At 42.9% G+C, this 19,038-nt stretch overlaps 1 protein-coding gene across 5 annotated transcripts in view; it reads left to right on the forward strand.

Annotated features, from left to right (window-relative positions):
* Positions 1-19,038, forward strand: part of dab1a (DAB adaptor protein 1a) — a 238,417-nt gene that overhangs the window by 187,488 nt on the left and 31,891 nt on the right. For 4 of the 5 annotated variants that reach the window (XM_067990301.1, XM_067990299.1, XM_067990305.1 and 1 more), the window contains exon 7: positions 4,336-4,389. The exons of the other annotated variant lie outside the window; for it this stretch is intronic. In XM_067990301.1, coding sequence (XP_067846402.1) covers positions 4,336-4,389 — 54 coding nt within the window. The remainder of the gene's footprint in view (positions 1-4,335; positions 4,390-19,038) is intronic. 5 annotated transcript variants of the gene reach the window in all.

Genomic DNA, 19,038 nt, shown 5'->3' on the forward strand with positions numbered 1-19,038 from the left:
TTTATAGATCAACTTCACCAGTGCAAAACAATATGCATAACTATACCACCATTGGAACTTTGATATCGATACACCCAGCATGCTGAATAGAATGTGGTACCTTTGTTATATTTATTTGATATCAAAAATATCCTTTTCCTGTGGGTGAGTTTTGAGATGCAGGTACGCAACGTGGGGACCACACATCACCTTCAGACATCTCTTGAATTAAATCAATGTCACGGGCATCTTAATTCCACTTCTTTGAACTCTAATTTTCATCACTGGTGCACGCCTAAACTTGGAAGGTAATAAATCTAAACTTAAATTAATCAGATATGTACATTGATTGTGTAAGTTCACAAGACCAGCTTAAGGAGGAATCATCTAGTACAGCGGACAAACAACATGCTGTATCTGAGACTAGTCCACAATGGTTTTTCAGACTACTCATGATGTTGCCTATAAATGTATTGAATTGTTTGACAAGCAAAGTAAATAGTCTATACCAAAAAAAAGGATATAATATTATTTGTAAAAGAACATTAAAGCTCCCCCAATGTCCCAGCAAGTTTGTCAGTGTCCAGCTGGACCATATGGACTATGATTGGCACAAGTTAAATCCCCAGTCTGTCCTGAGTTACTTGATCTTAGTCAGGGTGGCAATAGAAGCACTAAAGTTAGCCTCAGAACCCCTGGATTAGGCTAAGAGTTTCTGACAGCTATTCAACAACCCTGCCGGATGTGCACATTTGTAAATTTGTAAGGACAGGATTGGGCTCAAGTGCGATGCTTCTATGGAAAAATATCTTGCCAACAATCATTGTCCAAGCTCACACATGCATAATGGCCATTTGACTAGGTCCCAGTGAACAACTGTGGCCCGTGAAGATGCACTCCAGCAAAGAGTTGAAGCTTTCAGGAAGAGATAAAATTGGCATGAAAAAGATTTGGAAGAACATTAAAGGTCAATTTGCAGAATAGTGTCCAGTTTGTGATGAACTGTGGTATTAACTCTATCCCCATCTGTAACATTTATTTTCACATTAAATAGTTAAAATGTATACTTTATAAACAAGGGTTTAGATATTTGTGTTCGTACGTTGTGTACTTTTTGACTTTGCTATTGAAAGTAGATAAGAGAATATAGTGTTGGATTAATCCCTTGAGACTTAGAAATTATTATGAAATTAACATCCCTGTTACAGATGGGATGGTACTGCCAAGCCATTGTTGAAGAAAGTGTTGTATATGTCATCCTCTCTAAATTGAAATACAGATGATTTATAATTTCAAAATCTGAACCCTGCTTTGACGTTTAGTGTCCTATAGAAAGTGTACTTAATAACAACAATCTGTGACTCATCAGCAGGATGGCCAGTCTGATTCTGTGCTTCTAACATACTTGTAACTCTGTGTATCTACCTATACTATAAAATATTATGAAATTGCCGGTCTTATTCTTGCTTTTGATTTTTCTTTGTTCCCACTTCTTAAATCACCGCGTGCTTTCCACTGTTTTGCCTTTGTGCTTTCCGCTTTGTGCTGCCAATGTAACAGTACATTGTATTTGAGGCTGGACATGAACCAATCCGTGAAACAGAGGAGAGCATTTACCAGGTACAAACTTTTGATCTAATCTATTCGAGTGAGTCATTTACCTGATTAATATTGTACATTGTGTACTTTTTGATTTTGCTACTGAAAGTAGATAAGAGATTATAGTGTTGGATTAATCCCTTGAAACTTTGAAATCATTATGAAATTAACATCCCTATTACATTTGGGATGGTACTGCCAAGCCATTGTTGAAGAAAGTACAATTCCTAATTTCTTAGCCTCACTCTGTTTTGCTCTTCAAAAGGCAGAGATTTTTGTTATTGTGTTTAAGTCTTAAGCCATTGTCAACATAGATATTAATATTCAATAGATTTAAAAATGATTGGCAGTTTAATGGTTAATGATCATAGTCTAGCTGCAATGAAAACTAAGCAATGTTTTATAGTAGTAATAAAATGGTATGTTCTCCAGCATGTCGAAAGGTTTCATATTTGAGACCGTTAGTGTCACAGTAAGATATCACTGGGACAGAGTTAAGTATGCTGCATGGAACATCCACAGTTGGGAACAACGACAGACAGAATTGAGGAAGTTATAAGTGGAAGCTATAACTTTAAAATAACTACTGACATCAATTTCATGTTGCAGTTGTCTAGGAAACAAGAAAATAATTCAATCTGGTTTGATGCTGTGACTGTAAATGCATTAGCAACAGTTGCTAAGTGGGGCAGTCACTTACAGTGTCACCAATTTAATTTCCATGTTACATTCTTGATGGTTTGAATAATCCTGAGCATTTTTTAAACTGAATGAATTTGTTCTAAATGTCATGCCTATTGAAATGTTAAAATTGTTTGTATATGCTGCAATTTGGGATATCACTTTCAAATGCAACATTCGTTCTACAGGATTACAAAGCAGGTATTGTGTAGCTTGTTGGTAAACCCAGTACAACCTCCCCAAGGTATTGTATGCTCCCAATACCCACCATGGTCAAGATCAGAAAAATCTGTCCTAGGTATAGATGGGAACTTCAAATAGCATCTTTGATAGCTGTCTGTATTCCATTTACTCATTGTCCACAGCGTCCGTTGAACTGTTGTTATTCCAATTGGACCTATAGAAAAAATTCAAGCCTTCCAAATCAGACAATAATTTAAAAAATATGAGAGGCTGTGAAAAGTTAACGTTTTACCATTTGTTGTCACCAGCAGCAACAGTAAATATATGATGTATTTACAAAGCATTCTTAAAGAAATCAGGGGCAGAATATTATTCATGTTTCAAACACCTCCACAGTGGTAAATATTTGCCACAGTTTTGTGTTTGAATTGTGGAGGCAAGTATTAAAGTAAAATTACCATTTTGCTAATTCTGCCAGGACACATTCCTATTCCACAACTTATTATAGAATAGTGATTCTGTCTTCATAATTTATTAACAATGTGTCCTGTCACTGTAGTGGGTTGGCATGTCTACTCCTGTTGGGCTGATTGAAGTTTCAGAGTAATTGTTGGGTAGGTGAGATCTATTGGAACCATATGGGTGGTATTGTATATTTACAGTACTGTAATTATGAATAATTAGTCAATCACTAGCCGTCTCTTGCTTTTCTTATTCAATACAAAAGATGTGATTTTGTTAAATTTATAAGAATATAGCAGATTGGTCTTTTTTATTAAAATTGGTTCAGTTATTATTAAAATAAAACTTCCGAGAACCGCATTTTACTTATAGCTTTGAAATTGTTTTCACTTATATAAGGTCTAAGAATGGCATCCTGTGAATGATGTTGCATAGTGTGTTGGAAGGTGCTGTACACAGTGATGGGCCAAAGGTCTGATCTCAGCCATCTCACTCTGATGGGGCACTGAATAGAGAATTGATTTATTGCAACAGGGAGTGAAGAAAAATTGGACAGAGAGTTATCCCAGGCTCTCTTCATACACTTCTTCAGAGGAGCATTGTTGGAGACTGGAAGCAAGTCATCTAGCTTGAGAGTGGAAAATCAGAGGCTGTTTATATCCTATTTTTTAACTCCTGTTAATTTGTAATGCTTTATGCTAAAGAGAAAATTGATGGGTGATCACTGTATGCATTTTCTACCATATTGTTCCAATATTTCTCACCTTAAAGGCCACATGTACCCATACAATTCCTTCCAGGCATGAAGATGGAGGATGGGGCAATGTTGACTGCAAACTTCCCCAAGTCTGACATCAGTGCTGTTCCCAGAGGGAGTTGTGAGTCAGATAATATCTCTGTTGCCTCCCCTCTTCTTCAGATGGATTGTCTTACATTCATATGCTGTTTCACCTGAAGCTAATAACTGATCAAACTTACCCAACTAAGGTATGAAAACATAAGGGAGCAGACATCCCTGGAACTCATAACTATCTGGTTTGGACCCTACAGCTTAAATGAGCTGCAGAAATCCCACTGAAACCATGGAATATTCCTTCTGTTTGATCATTTCTAAATAAACTGTAAAATTTGAACCTTTCATTATGAAATCAAAGTGACCCTACTGAATATGACTGCAGACTAGTTTACAAGAGTCCTTGATAAATCCATAGCAATGCTGTGCTTGTACATGAGGCTACTAGGGAGATGTAGCTGCATATCCCAGGAATGGCATGTGTCTGACTGCACCAGTCAGCTGTGTTTGAAACAGCTCTGCCTTTGTCGAATCAACAATTTTTCTTTTAATCCATCAAAAATTCTATGGTTCCACAAGAATTTTGTGACAGTCTGTGATTGTTAATTAGAATATTTATTTGCTGATTATACATCCAGGTGCCCACAAGTCAGCAGAAGGAAGGTGTCTATGATGTGCCAAAAAGCCAACCAGTGAGTCAAGTCTGAATCTCTGTCTCTTGTGCTTAAAGGGCATGCTTTGTATCACTGATATTTTATGTCATTCATTGAGTTTATGTTAAAAAAATATACCGCCTCTTCAATTCTGTTTTTCAGGCTAGATGTGTCAGCTCGTTGAGCTACTCTAATATATGTCTTTCTCTATCCAACCTCTGGGTGTGATGCTTAGCAGGTTTTCCCTTAGCATCGATTCCCTTGAGGTGTGATGACCTAATCTGCTACAGTGTAGCTCTGCATATTCTAGTAAATTCAGCAATACCTTTTAGCATTTTTCCTGGCAGTAAAATCTAATCATCTGTTTGGACAGTTTTAATTTGAATAGCTAGTCTAGCAGTTAGAATGACCAGAAGTATCCACCGAATTTGATTGAATACTCCTAATAAAAGCTGTGGATTTTGCCTGTTGTCAGGTAAACATGTCAGAGGGTGTAGGATTGCAATTGTTGATCAAATATGGCAGCCCGTCATTCACTGCCAGTAAAATGTTGAGTGGTCGACTTTCACCGTTGAATAATTATTATAACCTTGCTAATCTGCTTCTTTTCTATGGTTATATTGATGTAAATAACACATTGCTATATGATTGTATCACTCATCACAACTACAGTTACAAACTTTCGAATTGTGATATTGATGGTAAGTAATGTGTGGTCAATAAATGAATGTAGCACTATGGATTACAGGGAAATGGAAGAGAATAGTAAAAGAAAAGTAAATTAAGAAGGTACAATAATTATTTTATGTCATTACTAAATTAATCAAAGTCAATTCATTCATAACATTCTACAGTTCTCCATTGCTAAATCTGCCTTCAAGATGTTTGGTTTTCTCTTGGATGCAAAAATGTCTTTTCCCCTCAACAGCTCAACTTTCGACAAAGCAGGTCAGAGGTTGGGTATTCTGTGGCGAGTGACTCACCTCCTGACTCCCCAAAGCCTTTCCACCATCTACAAGGCACAAGTCAGGAGTGTGATGGAATACTCTCCACTTGACTGAATGAGTGCAGCTCCAACGACACTCAAGAAGCTCGCCACCATCCAGGACAAAGCAGCCCATTTGATTGGCACCCCACCCACCACCCGAAACATTCACTCTCTTCACCACCGACGCACTGTGGCTGCAGTGTGTACCATCCACAGGATGCATTGCAGCAATTCGCCAAGGCTTCTTCGACAGCACCTCCCAAACCCGCGACCTGTACCACCTAGAAGGTCAAGGGCAGCAGGCACATGGGAACAACACCACTTGCACATTCCCCTCCAAGTCACACACCATTCCGACTTAGAAATATATCGCCGTTCCTTCATCGTCGCTGGGTCAAAATCCTGGAACTGCTTTCCTAATAGCACTGTGGGAGAACCTTCACCACACGGATTGCAGCAGTTCAAGAAGGCAGCTCACCACCACCTTCTCAAGGGCAATTAGGGATGGGCAATAAATGATGCCCACATCCCATGAACGAATAAAAAAATGCACAACTTCAAGACCAATACTACTCCTATATCTGGAGAAGCTCTTCTAAGTTCACTCGTGAGACATTATAAGACATGATGCAAGAAAATATTTGTCTAATAGGGTATCTTTTTGTTAGCTCTAGCCTCCAACTTCTCCCTCCCCTCCCCGCTCTCATTCATGTCCATTTCTTGTTTTGTTCCTTTAATCAATACTTCTATGGTTATTGCCCCTTTTAATTTTCTTCTCGTGTTCCTCCACAGCTCCAAATATCGCATTCTACAAGCTCTTCCTTGTCACAGTATTCGATGGATAAATCACAGGGGGCACAGCTGTAATTTCCTGAGATGTTCTCTCTGTGTCCCTGTAATATCTATCTATCTATGTAATTTAAAAGTCTTGCATTTAGTGTTCGTCTGTAGGGCATGGGAAAAATGCCCATCACATGTCAGTGTTATAACCCCAGAATGTCCACCACACTTGCAAAACATCAGACATCTAAAGTATCTCTCATACGGGCTAAAAAATTGACTCAAATATTTTATTCATAAAAAACAGAAAACTATCATTAGGAACTGAATGATACTGATTTCTTGAAGTATAATTAAACAGATAAGAAAGGTACCCATGAGGACAGGAGGAGAAAGGAACACAAAGAAATCCCTCAAACATTTTTTGAAAGTGCTTTCTGCTGTCATCTTGGTTTCCCAGTAGCCCGAAGAAATAATGCTAAAAATAACATTTCTAATATAAAAAATTAAATAATTCACGACAAAATCATGTAGACTTTCCTTTTCTGTGTTTGAAATCCCTTCATCAATGTATCCCTCCCTCAGAAGCCTGGCGCTTGTATTTTCGTTTCTTGTATGGCACCACCCTCTGGGCTTTCTCATTTCTTTATCGTAGTAGGTACAGCACAGGACAAGGCCATTCGGCCCATTGTGCCTGTGCTGGCTCTTTGAAAAAGCTATCCAATTGGTCCCATTTCCCTGCTCTTTTCCCATAGCCCTGTAGATTTTTTTCTCTTCAACTTTTTATCCAATTCCCTTTTGAAAGGTATTATTGAATCTGCTTCCATCACCCTTTCAGGCAGTGCATTCCAGATCATTACAACTCGCTGCGTAAAAAAATGTTTCCTCATGTCGCCTCTGGCTCTTTTGCTGATCACCTTAAATCTGTGACCTCTGGTTACCGTCCCTACTGCCACTAGAAACAGTTTCTCCTTATTTACTCTATCAAAACCGTTCATGATCTTGAACGCCTCTATCAAATCTCCCCTTAACCTTCTCTGTTCTAAGGAGAACAACCCCAGCTTCTCCAGTCTCTCCACATAACTGAAGTCCCTCATCCCTGGCACCATTCTAGTAAATCTCTCCTGCACCCTCTCTGACCCCTAAAGTGCGGTGCCCAGAATTGAACACAATACTCCAGATGAGGCCTAACCAGTGTTTTATAAAGGTTTAGCTTCCTTGCTTCTGTACTCTGTGCCTCTAATAATAAAGCCCAAGATTCCATTTGCTTTTTAACAGCCTTCTCAACTTTTCCTGCCGCCTTCAAAGATTTGTGTACATATAACTCCAGGTCTCTCTGTTCGTGCACCCGCTTTAAAATTGTACCATTTAGTTTATATTGCCTCTCCTAATTCTTCCTACCAAAATGCATCACTTCACACTTCCCTGCATTAAATTTCATCTGCCATGTGTCTGCCCATTTCATCAGTCTGTCGATGTCCTCCTGACATTGTTTACTACATTTCTGAGTTTTGTGTCATCCCAAACTTTGAAATTATACTTCTATACCCAAGTCCAGGTCATTAATAAATATCAAAAAGAGCAGTGGTCCTAATACTGACTCTGGGGAACACCACTGTATACTTCCCTCCAGTCAGAAAAACAACCGTTCACCACTACTCTCTGTTTTCTGTCCCTTAAACAATTTTGTCTCAATGCTGCCACTGTTCCTTTAGTTCTATGGGCTTTAATATTGCTAACAAGTCTATTGTGTGGAACTCTATCAAATGCCTTTTGAAAGTCCATATACACATCAACAGCACTACCCTCATCAACCCTCTATGTTACTTCATCAAAGAATTCAATCAATTTAGTCAAACAAGATTTCCCTTTAACAAATCCATGCTGATTTTCATTTATTAGCCCATACTTTTCCAAGTCCCAATTAATTTTGTCCCAGTTTATTTTCTCTAAAAGCTTCCCCACCAGCGATATTAGGCTGACTGGCCTGTAATTGCCGGGTTTATCCCTCTCCCCTTTTTGTAATAGGGTTTAACATTTCCAATCCTCCAGTTCTCTGGCACCATCCCCCTATTTAAGGAGGATTTGAAGATTGTGGCCAGAGCCTCCGCAATTTCCACCCTTACTTCCCTCAGTAACCTAGGATGCATCCCATCTGGACCGGGCGACTTTTCTACTTTGAGTACTGCCAATCTTTATCTATTTTTATCTTATTCAAAATCGCTACTACCTCCTCCTTTACTGCACAACGGTAGCATCCTTTTTTCTAGTGAAGACGGATGCAAAGTATTCATTCAGTACCTCTGCCTCCACAAGAAAATCTCCTTTTTTCTGCCTAATTGGTCCCACCCTTCCTTCGACTACACTTTTACTATTTATATGTTTATAAAAGACATTTTGGGTTCACTTTTATGTTCGCTGCTAATCTATTCTCATACTCTCTCTTTGCCCCCTCTCATTCCCTTTTTTAGATATCCTCTGTATTTTCTGTATTCAGCCTGGTTCTCTACTATATTATGAACCTTACATTCATCATAAGCCTCCTTTTTCTGTTTCATTTTAATCTCTATATCTTTAGTCATCCAGGGAGCTCTAACTTTGGATGCCCTTCCTTTCCCCATCGTAGAGATGTGTCTACTCTGTAACCGAACCAACTCCTCCTTGAAAGCCTCCCATTGTTCAATTACTGTTTTGCCTTCCAATTTTTAATTCCAATCCACCTGGGCAAGATCCCTTTTAACTCACTGAAATTGTACAGCTTTCAGCCCCAAGGTCTGCACATGCGAATGTCCATGTGCAAATGGGCCCTATTTGCCATCAGACCTTTTTTTAAAATGTTATGCTCCTCAACAGTTTTCTTCTGTGTTTATTTCTTACTGATGTTTTTTCTTCCTTCATCATTTCTGGCTGATTATGCTCTATTTTCTATCTGTCCTTTTTTTTATTGTTTCCTGGTGGTATTATAGTTTTCTTCTGTATTTCCTTGTTCTTATCTTATCTCTGTTTTTTGCTGGAAGTTTTTGCCTTGCTTCTATTCTCTGCAGATGCCTGACTGACCTACATGAAAATCCAGAAACCTCCTAAATGCTGACACAGCCCCGAGAAAGCTAACAACTGAAAAGACAGCCTCAAATGTAGGCATATGATATTCAAAAATCAAACCGCCAAGCGATTGTTGATATTAGTCCCAAATATCTGATGATAACCCATAATAAAATGATGTAACAATGTAAATACTAGCAGCTTGTGGGCTGATTCATATCATAACATTACTGAAATAGAAATTAACATAAGATTAACCCAGATTAAATACGCACATAATGACATAATTAATCAATAAATTGCAACCAGATGATCTTTTAAAGTTTCTGATATGGTTGCTTAATAAGAGAACAGATGAACAGGTTTGGAAACATGTTTCACAGATTAGCTCTGTAATAACTCATTTATACAATCTAAACATTAACTTGACATTGTTCCACTGGATCAATTTACTTTCTGTCCACAGTTCCTGTTTTGCCTCAATTCCCAAACACGGTGTAAAATAATTATTGTGCCATCAGTCTGCCCCACTCTCAGTTTTTGGGATAGAAACTAGTTTGTGCCTATTTTCAGGCCCAGAATTGCGCTGGGCAGTGTACATCCCAACCAAGAGTGATGGTGTCTCTCTTAATTGCACATAACTGTGGCTCATTCTAGCTTTCTTCAAACAGTATATGGTATATTTTCTGATATTTAATTATAGGTCAACAATTGCATTAGAATAGCACAGACAAGAATTCAGTCTGAGAGCATTAAGTGTTTAACCAATGGGACAGACAAGAATTCAGTCTGAGAGCATTAAGTGTTTAACCAATAGAACAGACAAGAATTCAGTCCGAGAGCATTAAGTGTTTAACCAATGGGACAGACAAGAATTCAGTCCGAGAGCATTAAGTGTTTAACCAATGGGACAGACAAGAATTCAGTCTGAGAGCATTAAGTGTTTAGCCAATAGAACAGACAAGAATTCAGTCTGAGAGCATTAAGTGTTTAACCAATAGAACAGACAAGAATTCAGTCTGAGAGCATTAAGTGTTTAACCAATAGAACAGACAAGAATTCAGTCTGAGAGCATTAAGTGTTTAACCAATGGGACAGACAAGAATTCAGTCCGAGAGCATTAAGTGTTTAACCAATAGAATAGACAAGAATTCAGTCCGAGAGCATTAAGTGTTTAACCAATGGGACAGACAAGAATTCAGTCCGAGAGCATTAAGGGGCCGATTTTTGGATGGCGGAGCAGGTGTGTTGGGGGTGGGGGGGGGGGCTTGTAAAATGGCAGAATCCCGGAGTGGGATCGGAGCCCGGCTTCAACCCGCTGACTTCTGGGTTCCCCAGTGACGCGTTCAGGTGCGCGTGCACCTCCCAAATGCGGGACTCCCACCGGTAATTAAAGTCAGCGGGGTGATCATTTACATAGTTAGGCAGATGGTTGTGGTACTTGAGACACCTCATTGAGTGGACATTTTGATAGAGGTGCAATTTTGAAGGATCCTCAGCGTGTTTCCCATGCTGTGGGAAACACCCCCAGTTGCAACAGACGTGTTTCAGCCAGCAGCCAGTGGGAGATGCAAAGGATTATTTGACAGTTGGGGAGAAAACCTCATTTATTGGAGCAGGGCACTCTGTCACTTCAGACAAAGTTTTGGCTGCAAGACCTTTGTGTTTCCACTCAAAATTCTTAATTTACACCCAAAACTCTGCTGTGCAAACACATTTACCTACCTTGCGGACCCCCTTAAACTCACACCATCAGGAGTGGGGGGGGGGGGGCACCATGGGTACATTCATGACTTCATCCGAGGACGAGCAACATCACCACCCTCGCCAGGCACGCTGTCCACCTCCGACACGTGGAGCTCCACAACACAGTGCTGCATCACAGGCTCCTCCCCTTGACATTCAATGGCATTATCATCGCTGAATCCCCCACTATCAACATCCTGGGGGTCACCATTAACCAGAAACTTAACTGGACGAGCCATATAAATACTTTGGCTACAAGAGCAGGTCAGAGGCTGGGTATTCTGCGGCGAGTGACTCACCTCCTGACTCCCCAAAGCCTTTCCACCATCTACAAGGCACAAGTCAGGAGTGTGATGGAATACTCTCCACTTGCCTGGATGAGTGCAGCTCCAACAACACTCAAGAAGCTCGACACCATCCAGGACAAAGCAGCCCGCTTGATTGGCACCCCACCCACCACCCGAAACATTCACTCCCTTCACCACCGACGCACCATGGCTGCAGTGTGTACCATCCACAGGATGCACTGCAGCAACTTGCCAAGGCTTCTTCGACAGCACCTCCCAAACCCGCGACCTCTACCAGCTAGAAGGACAAGGGCAGAAGGCACATGGGAACAACATCACCTGCACGTTCCCCTCCAAGTCACACACCATCCCGACTTGGAAATATATCGCTGTTCCTTCGTCGTCGCCGGGTCAAAATCCTGAAACTCCCTACCTAACAGCACTGTGGGAGAACCTTCACCACACAGACTGCAGCGGTTCAAGAAGGCGGCTCACCACCACCTTCTCAATGGCAATTAGGGATGGGCAATAAATACTGGCCTTGCCAGCGACACCCACATCCCATGAACGAATAAAAAATAACAGCACAGAGGGCAACAACAGGGAGAACGACGTCGCAGGAGGTTCTACCCTCGTAACAGGGTCTACAGACCGAGGCTCAGCTTCCTGGATCTCTCTGAGGAGCAGTGCATACGGAGGCTCAGAGTCAGTCACCAGGTAGTCGCAGACATCTGCAGCCTCCTTCATGCTGAGCTGCTCCCGGCTGGGCTGAGCAGGGACAAGGGATACCCCCTGCACTCGCCTTACCTGTCGCTGTCAAAGTCACCACTACCCTTAACTTGTTCACCTCCAGATCGTTCCAGGAGGCCACCGGGGACAACGCCGGGGTCTCTCAGTCGTCTGCACACAAGTGCATAAGGCAGGTCACCGACGCAGGTTTCGCAGGGCCTCGCACTATATCAACTTCCCCATGGACAACCTCAGCCAGGCGGAGAGGGCAGTGGGATTTCGCGCTGTGGCTGGCTTCCCACGGGTGCAGGGTGTAATCGATTGCACCCATATAGCAATACGAGTATCTCCACACGAGCCAGAACTGTTCATCAACAGGAAGGGCTATCACTCCATCAACACTCAGCTCATCTGTGACCACCGCAAAAGATTCCTTCACGTGTGCGCCAGATACCCTGGCAGCTGCCACCATTCCTTCATCCTCCGGGAGTCCAACATCCTGCCCCTCTTCTACGCACCGAACACCCGCAAAGGCTGGCTTCTCAGGGACAAGGGATATCCCCTGCACACGTGGATGATGACACCCCTAGGGAACCCCACCACCGAGCAACAGAGGCAATATAACGACAGCCACATCGCTACTAGGTCTACAACACAGCATGCTATAGGGCTGCTCAATGTCGCTTCAGGTGCCTTGATCGTTGTGGGGGAGGGCTTCAATACGCACCAGTCAGAGTGGGACGCATTATAGTAGTGTGTTGTGCCCTGCACAACATGGCACAACAGAGAGGGGTGCCACTGGAGGAGGCACCATCCACATCTGCCACCCACATTGAGGAGGACAAGGCGGAGGAGGCGGAGGCAGAGGAAAAGGAAGAGGAGGAGGAGCAACCCATGGTTACAACAGCGGCTCACCTGGCTGCTCGTGAGGCCAGGGAGTCACTGACATGTGAACGGTTCTCCTAACATCAGACAGTGTGAAGAGTCCAGTCCTCACCTCCTGGACAGAGCAGCGGCCACACCAGCCCCCACACCTCCCCCACCGCCCCCTGCACGAAACAGTCCTGCAATTACACATACACCCACTGTAGACTGACCCAATGGGTGGCATCAAGTGTGGGCGTTCATGGTGGACTTCATGAAAGGGCCTTATTACACAAGCCAGTCAAGAATGGCCAAGATGAGGCAGTAGTGATGACAATAATAATATTTAATGTGCATTTAAAAAAAAAACAAATATAAATAAAAAACATGACCAACCGTCAAACACCCTCGTGCATCCCCTTTGTGCTCACAAAACCTTCACCTTTCGCTTACGACTACTCCTATGTGGTGCTTCCCCTGTGTCTGCAGCAGAGGTAGTGGCAGGTTGCTCTTGTTCATGCCCTGACCGATTAGATGCTTTGGGCCGACGCCCTCTGGGTTTCGGTGGCCGTAAGGGCCCCTCCAAAGACTGCTCTACATGCAGGGGCAGACTCTGCCACCTGGAGCATTGTGGGTACTGGTTGAGAGGGGGGCAACGGGTGAGACATGGGGGTGTTTTGAGTGGTGTCCCCACTTCCATGTCCCCTTTCGCCATCATCCCTCCCCTGGGCCAGGCCCACACCACTCCTACCACTCTGTGAAGCCTTGTAAGGCCATTGCCAGAGTATCTGCCTGCCTGTTTAAGGCAGCAGAATGTTGTTCACCCTGAGTCTGAAGGGCCATTCTCAAAGCCTGAATGAACTCATTTGTGAGCTGTGCTTGAAGCTGCATGGAGGCTAGCCTTCCCTCCATCACAGACATTCCCGCACTTACCCGCGACACTATCTCAGAGATGCCCTCACGTCCCTGTGACACTATCTCAGAGATGCCCTCCCTTACCTGTGCCACCATTCCACTCATGCAGGAGTTGGACTCCTCCATCCTCTGCGCGATTGTGGAGAGTGTGCGTGGCACCTGTTCCAGCACCTCGCAAATGCGCTGCTGCCCCTCGATCATTCTCCTTTTCATGGATGGCCCCCAGGGTTCAGCATCTGTGTCAAGCTGAGCAGAGCCTGGAGAAGAGTGATCCCACCGACGCGGACTCTCCACGGCTGCCCCTGCCACCAGTGTCTGCTCGTGCTCACGTGTGTGGTGACTCACCATGTGCGACCCCAGCTAACTGAGGACAGGGACCCACCGAGGTGTGTGTATCTGCGCTGGTGAATGGCTCGCTCAGATGTGACGGTGCCTCCTCAGAGGCCGCCAGGTCCTCTGAGGAATCGCCCTCCGCCATCACAGCGGTCGCTGAAGGCCCTGTAAGAGAACAGAAGGCAGTGTTAAGCATGATGACAGATGTTGAGGTGATGAAGATGGCAAGGCATGTTAACATCATTTGCTATTGTGTGTGCTGAATGTTAAAGTTCTGTCACCAGCCGTTTGTCGGGTGCCAGTCTTGGTGTCCCCAACGGACAGGCACTCGAGGGTGCGGCTCAGTTCCAGCACCTCCTGCTCCGCGTCTGTGAGGATGACTAGATGTTGCGGCCCCCCCTCCGGTCCTCGCCCTCTCCTGTGTATTCTGGGCTCTCTTCTCCCATAAGGGGAGAAAGTAGAGAGACGTGAGTGAGTGATGGTGATGTGGCCAACCGCTGAATGCATTGGTTTGGGTGCAGCTGACTGTGAAAGAGATACATCAGAGGGTGAGAATGAGACAGAGCCATGACATTGTATGAGGATTGGGTTGAGTGGTAATGGTGGGGTGAGTACTGGGGAGGTGAGGAAGTTGTGAGTAAGTGCAGGTAAGTTGAGGATGAGCTTTGAGTGGGTGTGGGGGGTGATGTGATAGAGTAGTGTTGGCTGCGCAGAATGAGATGTGGGGTGGGGGCGATGATGTGGAAGACCGAGTAAGTGTACTCACTTTAGCTGACCTAGTTAGGTGCGGAAGATGTTACTACTGCTGGTGACCTCCTCTGCCACCTCGAGACAGGCCTTCTTGGTGATAGAGGCAGGCCACTTCCTCCCCATCTGCCGGGTAAAATAAATCCCTCCTCCTCCTCACTCCATCCAGTAGCACCTGGAGTGAGGCATCACTAAATCTAGGAGCAGCCTTTCCCCTGGGCTGCTCCATTGTGTAATTTTGGGTGTTTGCTCCAGGAGCAGCCATTGGAGGACTGCCCCTTTAAATAGGGCTCCTCCAGCTGACAGCCTGTGATGCGGGTGCGCAGTCCGCCCACTGCGCAGGTTTCCGCGGAAGCCACGTTAAGTGGCTGCAATTTACCCGCGATCTCGTGGGGAACGGACGGATTTTACTGGGCGGGTTACCCATGCGCCCAATCGCTCCCCCGCTGCCATCCCGCCTCCCCGGTAATACCAGGGCCTTAAGTGTTTAACCATAATTGGTTATATTGGAAATAGTGATGGAGGAGCAGGTATTTGTTTCTTTAACAGCTTGGGTTGGTGCATCATCTATCCCACTTGTGCATAGGTCCCTTCTGAAGCATGCATTGCAGACTGTGGAGGGGCTCAGAAAAATGTCAGTAGCTGTTCCCAAAGCAGAACTTTGATTGGCGTGTTTTGTTATGACGTGAGGGTAACTTGCAAGCCGCTGAACTCTGCAATATGATGATGCATATACAAATAGATTCAGAAGAAGAAACCACCCAGAGGTCAAAACGTGTTAACCAACCAACCGAGGTGCTTTTATCTGTGAAAATTAATTCAGATGTTTTTGTATTTTGACATTGCCAAGAGGACAGGGCTTTGTTTCTGAAAGTTGCTGAATGTCCTGGGAAGCAGTTAGCACTAATTATAAATTAATACAGTGAAGTTTTGTAACTGATTGAAGGAGATCTTTGAATTCTCATTTGCTGCTGCACTGTATCCTCTCAGGCGGAGGTGAACATGTGCCACAGCCAAGGTAAACACACACATGCCACAACAGCAATTAGCCACTATAAACACTGCAACAAGTCATGTCCAGCTGACCATGTGCTATGATATGATATGATTGCTGTTTTTAGGGTTTTAAAGGGACTAAATAATGTAAATCATGACAAGCTATTGTAGCTTGTCCAGAAGTGTAGTAAACAGTGAGGAGGATAATAATAGATTTCAAGGGGGCATAGACAGGCTGGTGGTATGGGCGGACACATAGCAGGTGAAATTTAACACAGAGAAGTGCGAAGTGATATATTTTGACAGGAAGAATGAGGAGAGGCAATATAAACTAAATGCTACAATTCTAAAGAGGGTGCAGGAATAGAGAGACTTGGGAGTATTTGTGCACAATCTTTGAAGGTGGTAGGACAGGCTGAGAAAGCTGTTACAAAAGCATATGGGATCCTGGACTTTATAAATAGAGGCATAGAGTACAAAAGCAAGGAAGTTATGTTGAACCTTTATAAAACACTGGTTTAGCCACAACTGGCGTATTGTGTTCAATTCTGGGCACCGCACTTTAGGAAGGATGTGAAGGCCTTATGGAGGGTGCAGAAAAGATTTACTAGAATGGTTCCAGGGATGAGGGACTTTGGTTACTTGGATAGACTGGAGAAACTGGGGTTGTTCTCCTTAGAGCAGAGAAGGTTGAGAGGAGATTTGATAGATGTGTTCCAAATCATGAAGGATTTAGATTAAGTAAGTAAAGAGAAACTGTTCCCATTGGCGGAAGGGTCGAGAACCAGAGCACACAGATTTAAGGTGATTGGCAAAAGAACCAAAGGTGACATGAGGAAAAACATTTTTATGCATTGAGTAGTTATGATCTGGAATGTACTGCCTGAACCGGTGGTGGAAGCAAATTCAATCATGGCTTTCAAAAACGAATTGAATAAGTACTTGAAGGGAAAAAATTTACAGAGCTACAGGGAAAGAGCGGGGGAATGGGACTAGCTGGATTGCTCTTGCAAAAAGCCAGCACAGGCTTGATGGGCCGAATGGCCTCCTTCTGTACTGTAACCATTCTATGATTCTAGTAGAATCAAAGGACATGGCCTGCGCTTGAAGGGGGGTAAATTCAAAACTAATCCGCGGAAACAACATTTCAGTGAGTGAGTGGTCAATCTATGGAACAGCCTTCCTCGGGAGATGGTGGAAGCAGTTAGTATTAATTCATTCAAATGCAAATTAGATAGATTTCTTTCAGAAAATAACATTTTGGGATACAGTCTGAGTAATTTGAGACATGATATGTGATAAGTGTAGCAAGCTTGGGAGCAAAATGGTGACTTTAGACCTATAATTAATCAACCAATTCCATTATCATTGTAACATGCGACTACCAGGATGGTAGAAGATGAACTAGGTGGATCTTGGTCTTTTCTCGTTCAGCATTTCTTATGTTCCTATTGAAACCGAGCCTGGTGGGCGATGAGGCAGCCGCACAAACTGCGTAAACCCAGAAGATCAAATGGGGGCAGCTCCACATAGATTTTGAAGCACAAATGCAGACTACATGCAAAGTTGATCTGCATACCAACTCATACATAGAATGCAGAAGGTTGACATGTTGGAGAATGGGACCTGATCAGTTACTTTGACCAATTGAAATTTTGGCATTTTACAATTCATTTGAACCATTAGTGCACTGGACTTGTTATGTTATAGCTCAGTTTGAGTAGGTTTTTGCCCATTTGCTGCTTTGTAGGGATTACACATCTTAGCCTCTGACCCCCATGGTCCAAGCATGTGTGACTGAGTCCTGTCATTCTAACAGAGTGCTTCCTCTGACTTAGATGTTAATTTATCAGTGGCAAATTTATAAATTGTTGCACATTTCCATTCCAGCAGTCCAAATTAAAAGGGAATGTACCGATTGTGAAACATGCATCTCTTTCCTGTTTCCATTTCTGTTCAACTAAGAACGCGTAAAATGTGATCGAGAAAACCATTTCAATTGGTTGTGTATCATTTTCAGGAATAATGCATTAGCAATGATGCCGTCTGTTTTTAAAATATTCAGTCCTGGAACATCAAAAAAGGGATAACCTCCTGTTAGTTCATGATATAAATAATCCCTGTGCTTCTTATTGTCAATATGGAAATTGGTCTAAAACCCTAAAGGGAAGCTAGCTCAACTGAGTGGGTCAGTCAGAAGAAGAGAATAGTCAGTGTGGACTGTGGAGAAGGCAAAGTATCAAGGTTAGATTTTGTAAACCTTATTTCAAAAGTGAATGCACTGCAGGGTCCCATTGTTTGTTCACATGTCATCCATTCAATCCTTTTTAGAGTTTCCTCCAATATGCCTCCTGCCTCTCGGCAAATCCCTTATATTTAAATATTTTGTGATACTTTAAAAGCTGGTCCATGGTTCAACACAGTAGTGAAAAGGTGCATTCCCAGGTTGAAAAGATATAAAAATTAAGTTAATAAATTAGTTAAGTCATAATACAAAATAATTTCCTTAAAAGTAAGCAGCTGTGTACTACATCTCACTTAAACGGGTATACTGAATTATATGTTCAATTCCAAACATTCTCAATAGGAACATAAACATTTTTGGGAAACAAGAAAAAACCATTAGGTTCAACAACCTTTTTTTTGCTAGATCTCAACTCTACCTTCCCACCTACTCAACGTATCCTTCAGTCCCTTCTCTCTCCAGAAACACATCTAGTTACTTCTTCATACTTCAACAAGCTTCCCTAGTAATTTATTTCAAACCTGTATTATTCTTTGGTTGAAAAGATTCTGTCTGACTTCCCTTCTTGCTCTGAGTTTCCTCATTTTAAATTTGTGTCCCTGATATTTGTTATGAAATATTTATTTTTCTTTTACTAATTTCAAACTCAGTGTGAACCACTGAATCTGCAGTTTGTTTACAAGTATTCACTCCCCATGTTCTAAAGGACGTTGATTTTCCAGTCAGGTGTTAGAACCTTAACCCAGTGCTTTGTTGTTATTCTGGCCTCTTCAGGATGTAGTTCTTTACCTTTAAATTATCAGTATTGGCCTAGTGGTAGTGCTCTCACTTCTGAATCACCCTAGGACTTGAGCACATCATCTTGGCTGACCCCACAGCACAGTACTGAGGGAGTGCTGCACTGTCAGAGGTGTCATCTTTTGGATGAGATGTTAAATCGAGGTCCCATCTGCCCTTTCGAAGAAGATCTTGAAACATTTGCCTGAGGAAGGAGAAAATCTCCGAAAGCTTGTGAA

This window comes from Heptranchias perlo, chromosome 9, assembly GCF_035084215.1.
Source record: "Heptranchias perlo isolate sHepPer1 chromosome 9, sHepPer1.hap1, whole genome shotgun sequence".
In the NCBI taxonomy this organism is placed as follows: domain Eukaryota; kingdom Metazoa; phylum Chordata; class Chondrichthyes; order Hexanchiformes; family Hexanchidae; genus Heptranchias; species Heptranchias perlo.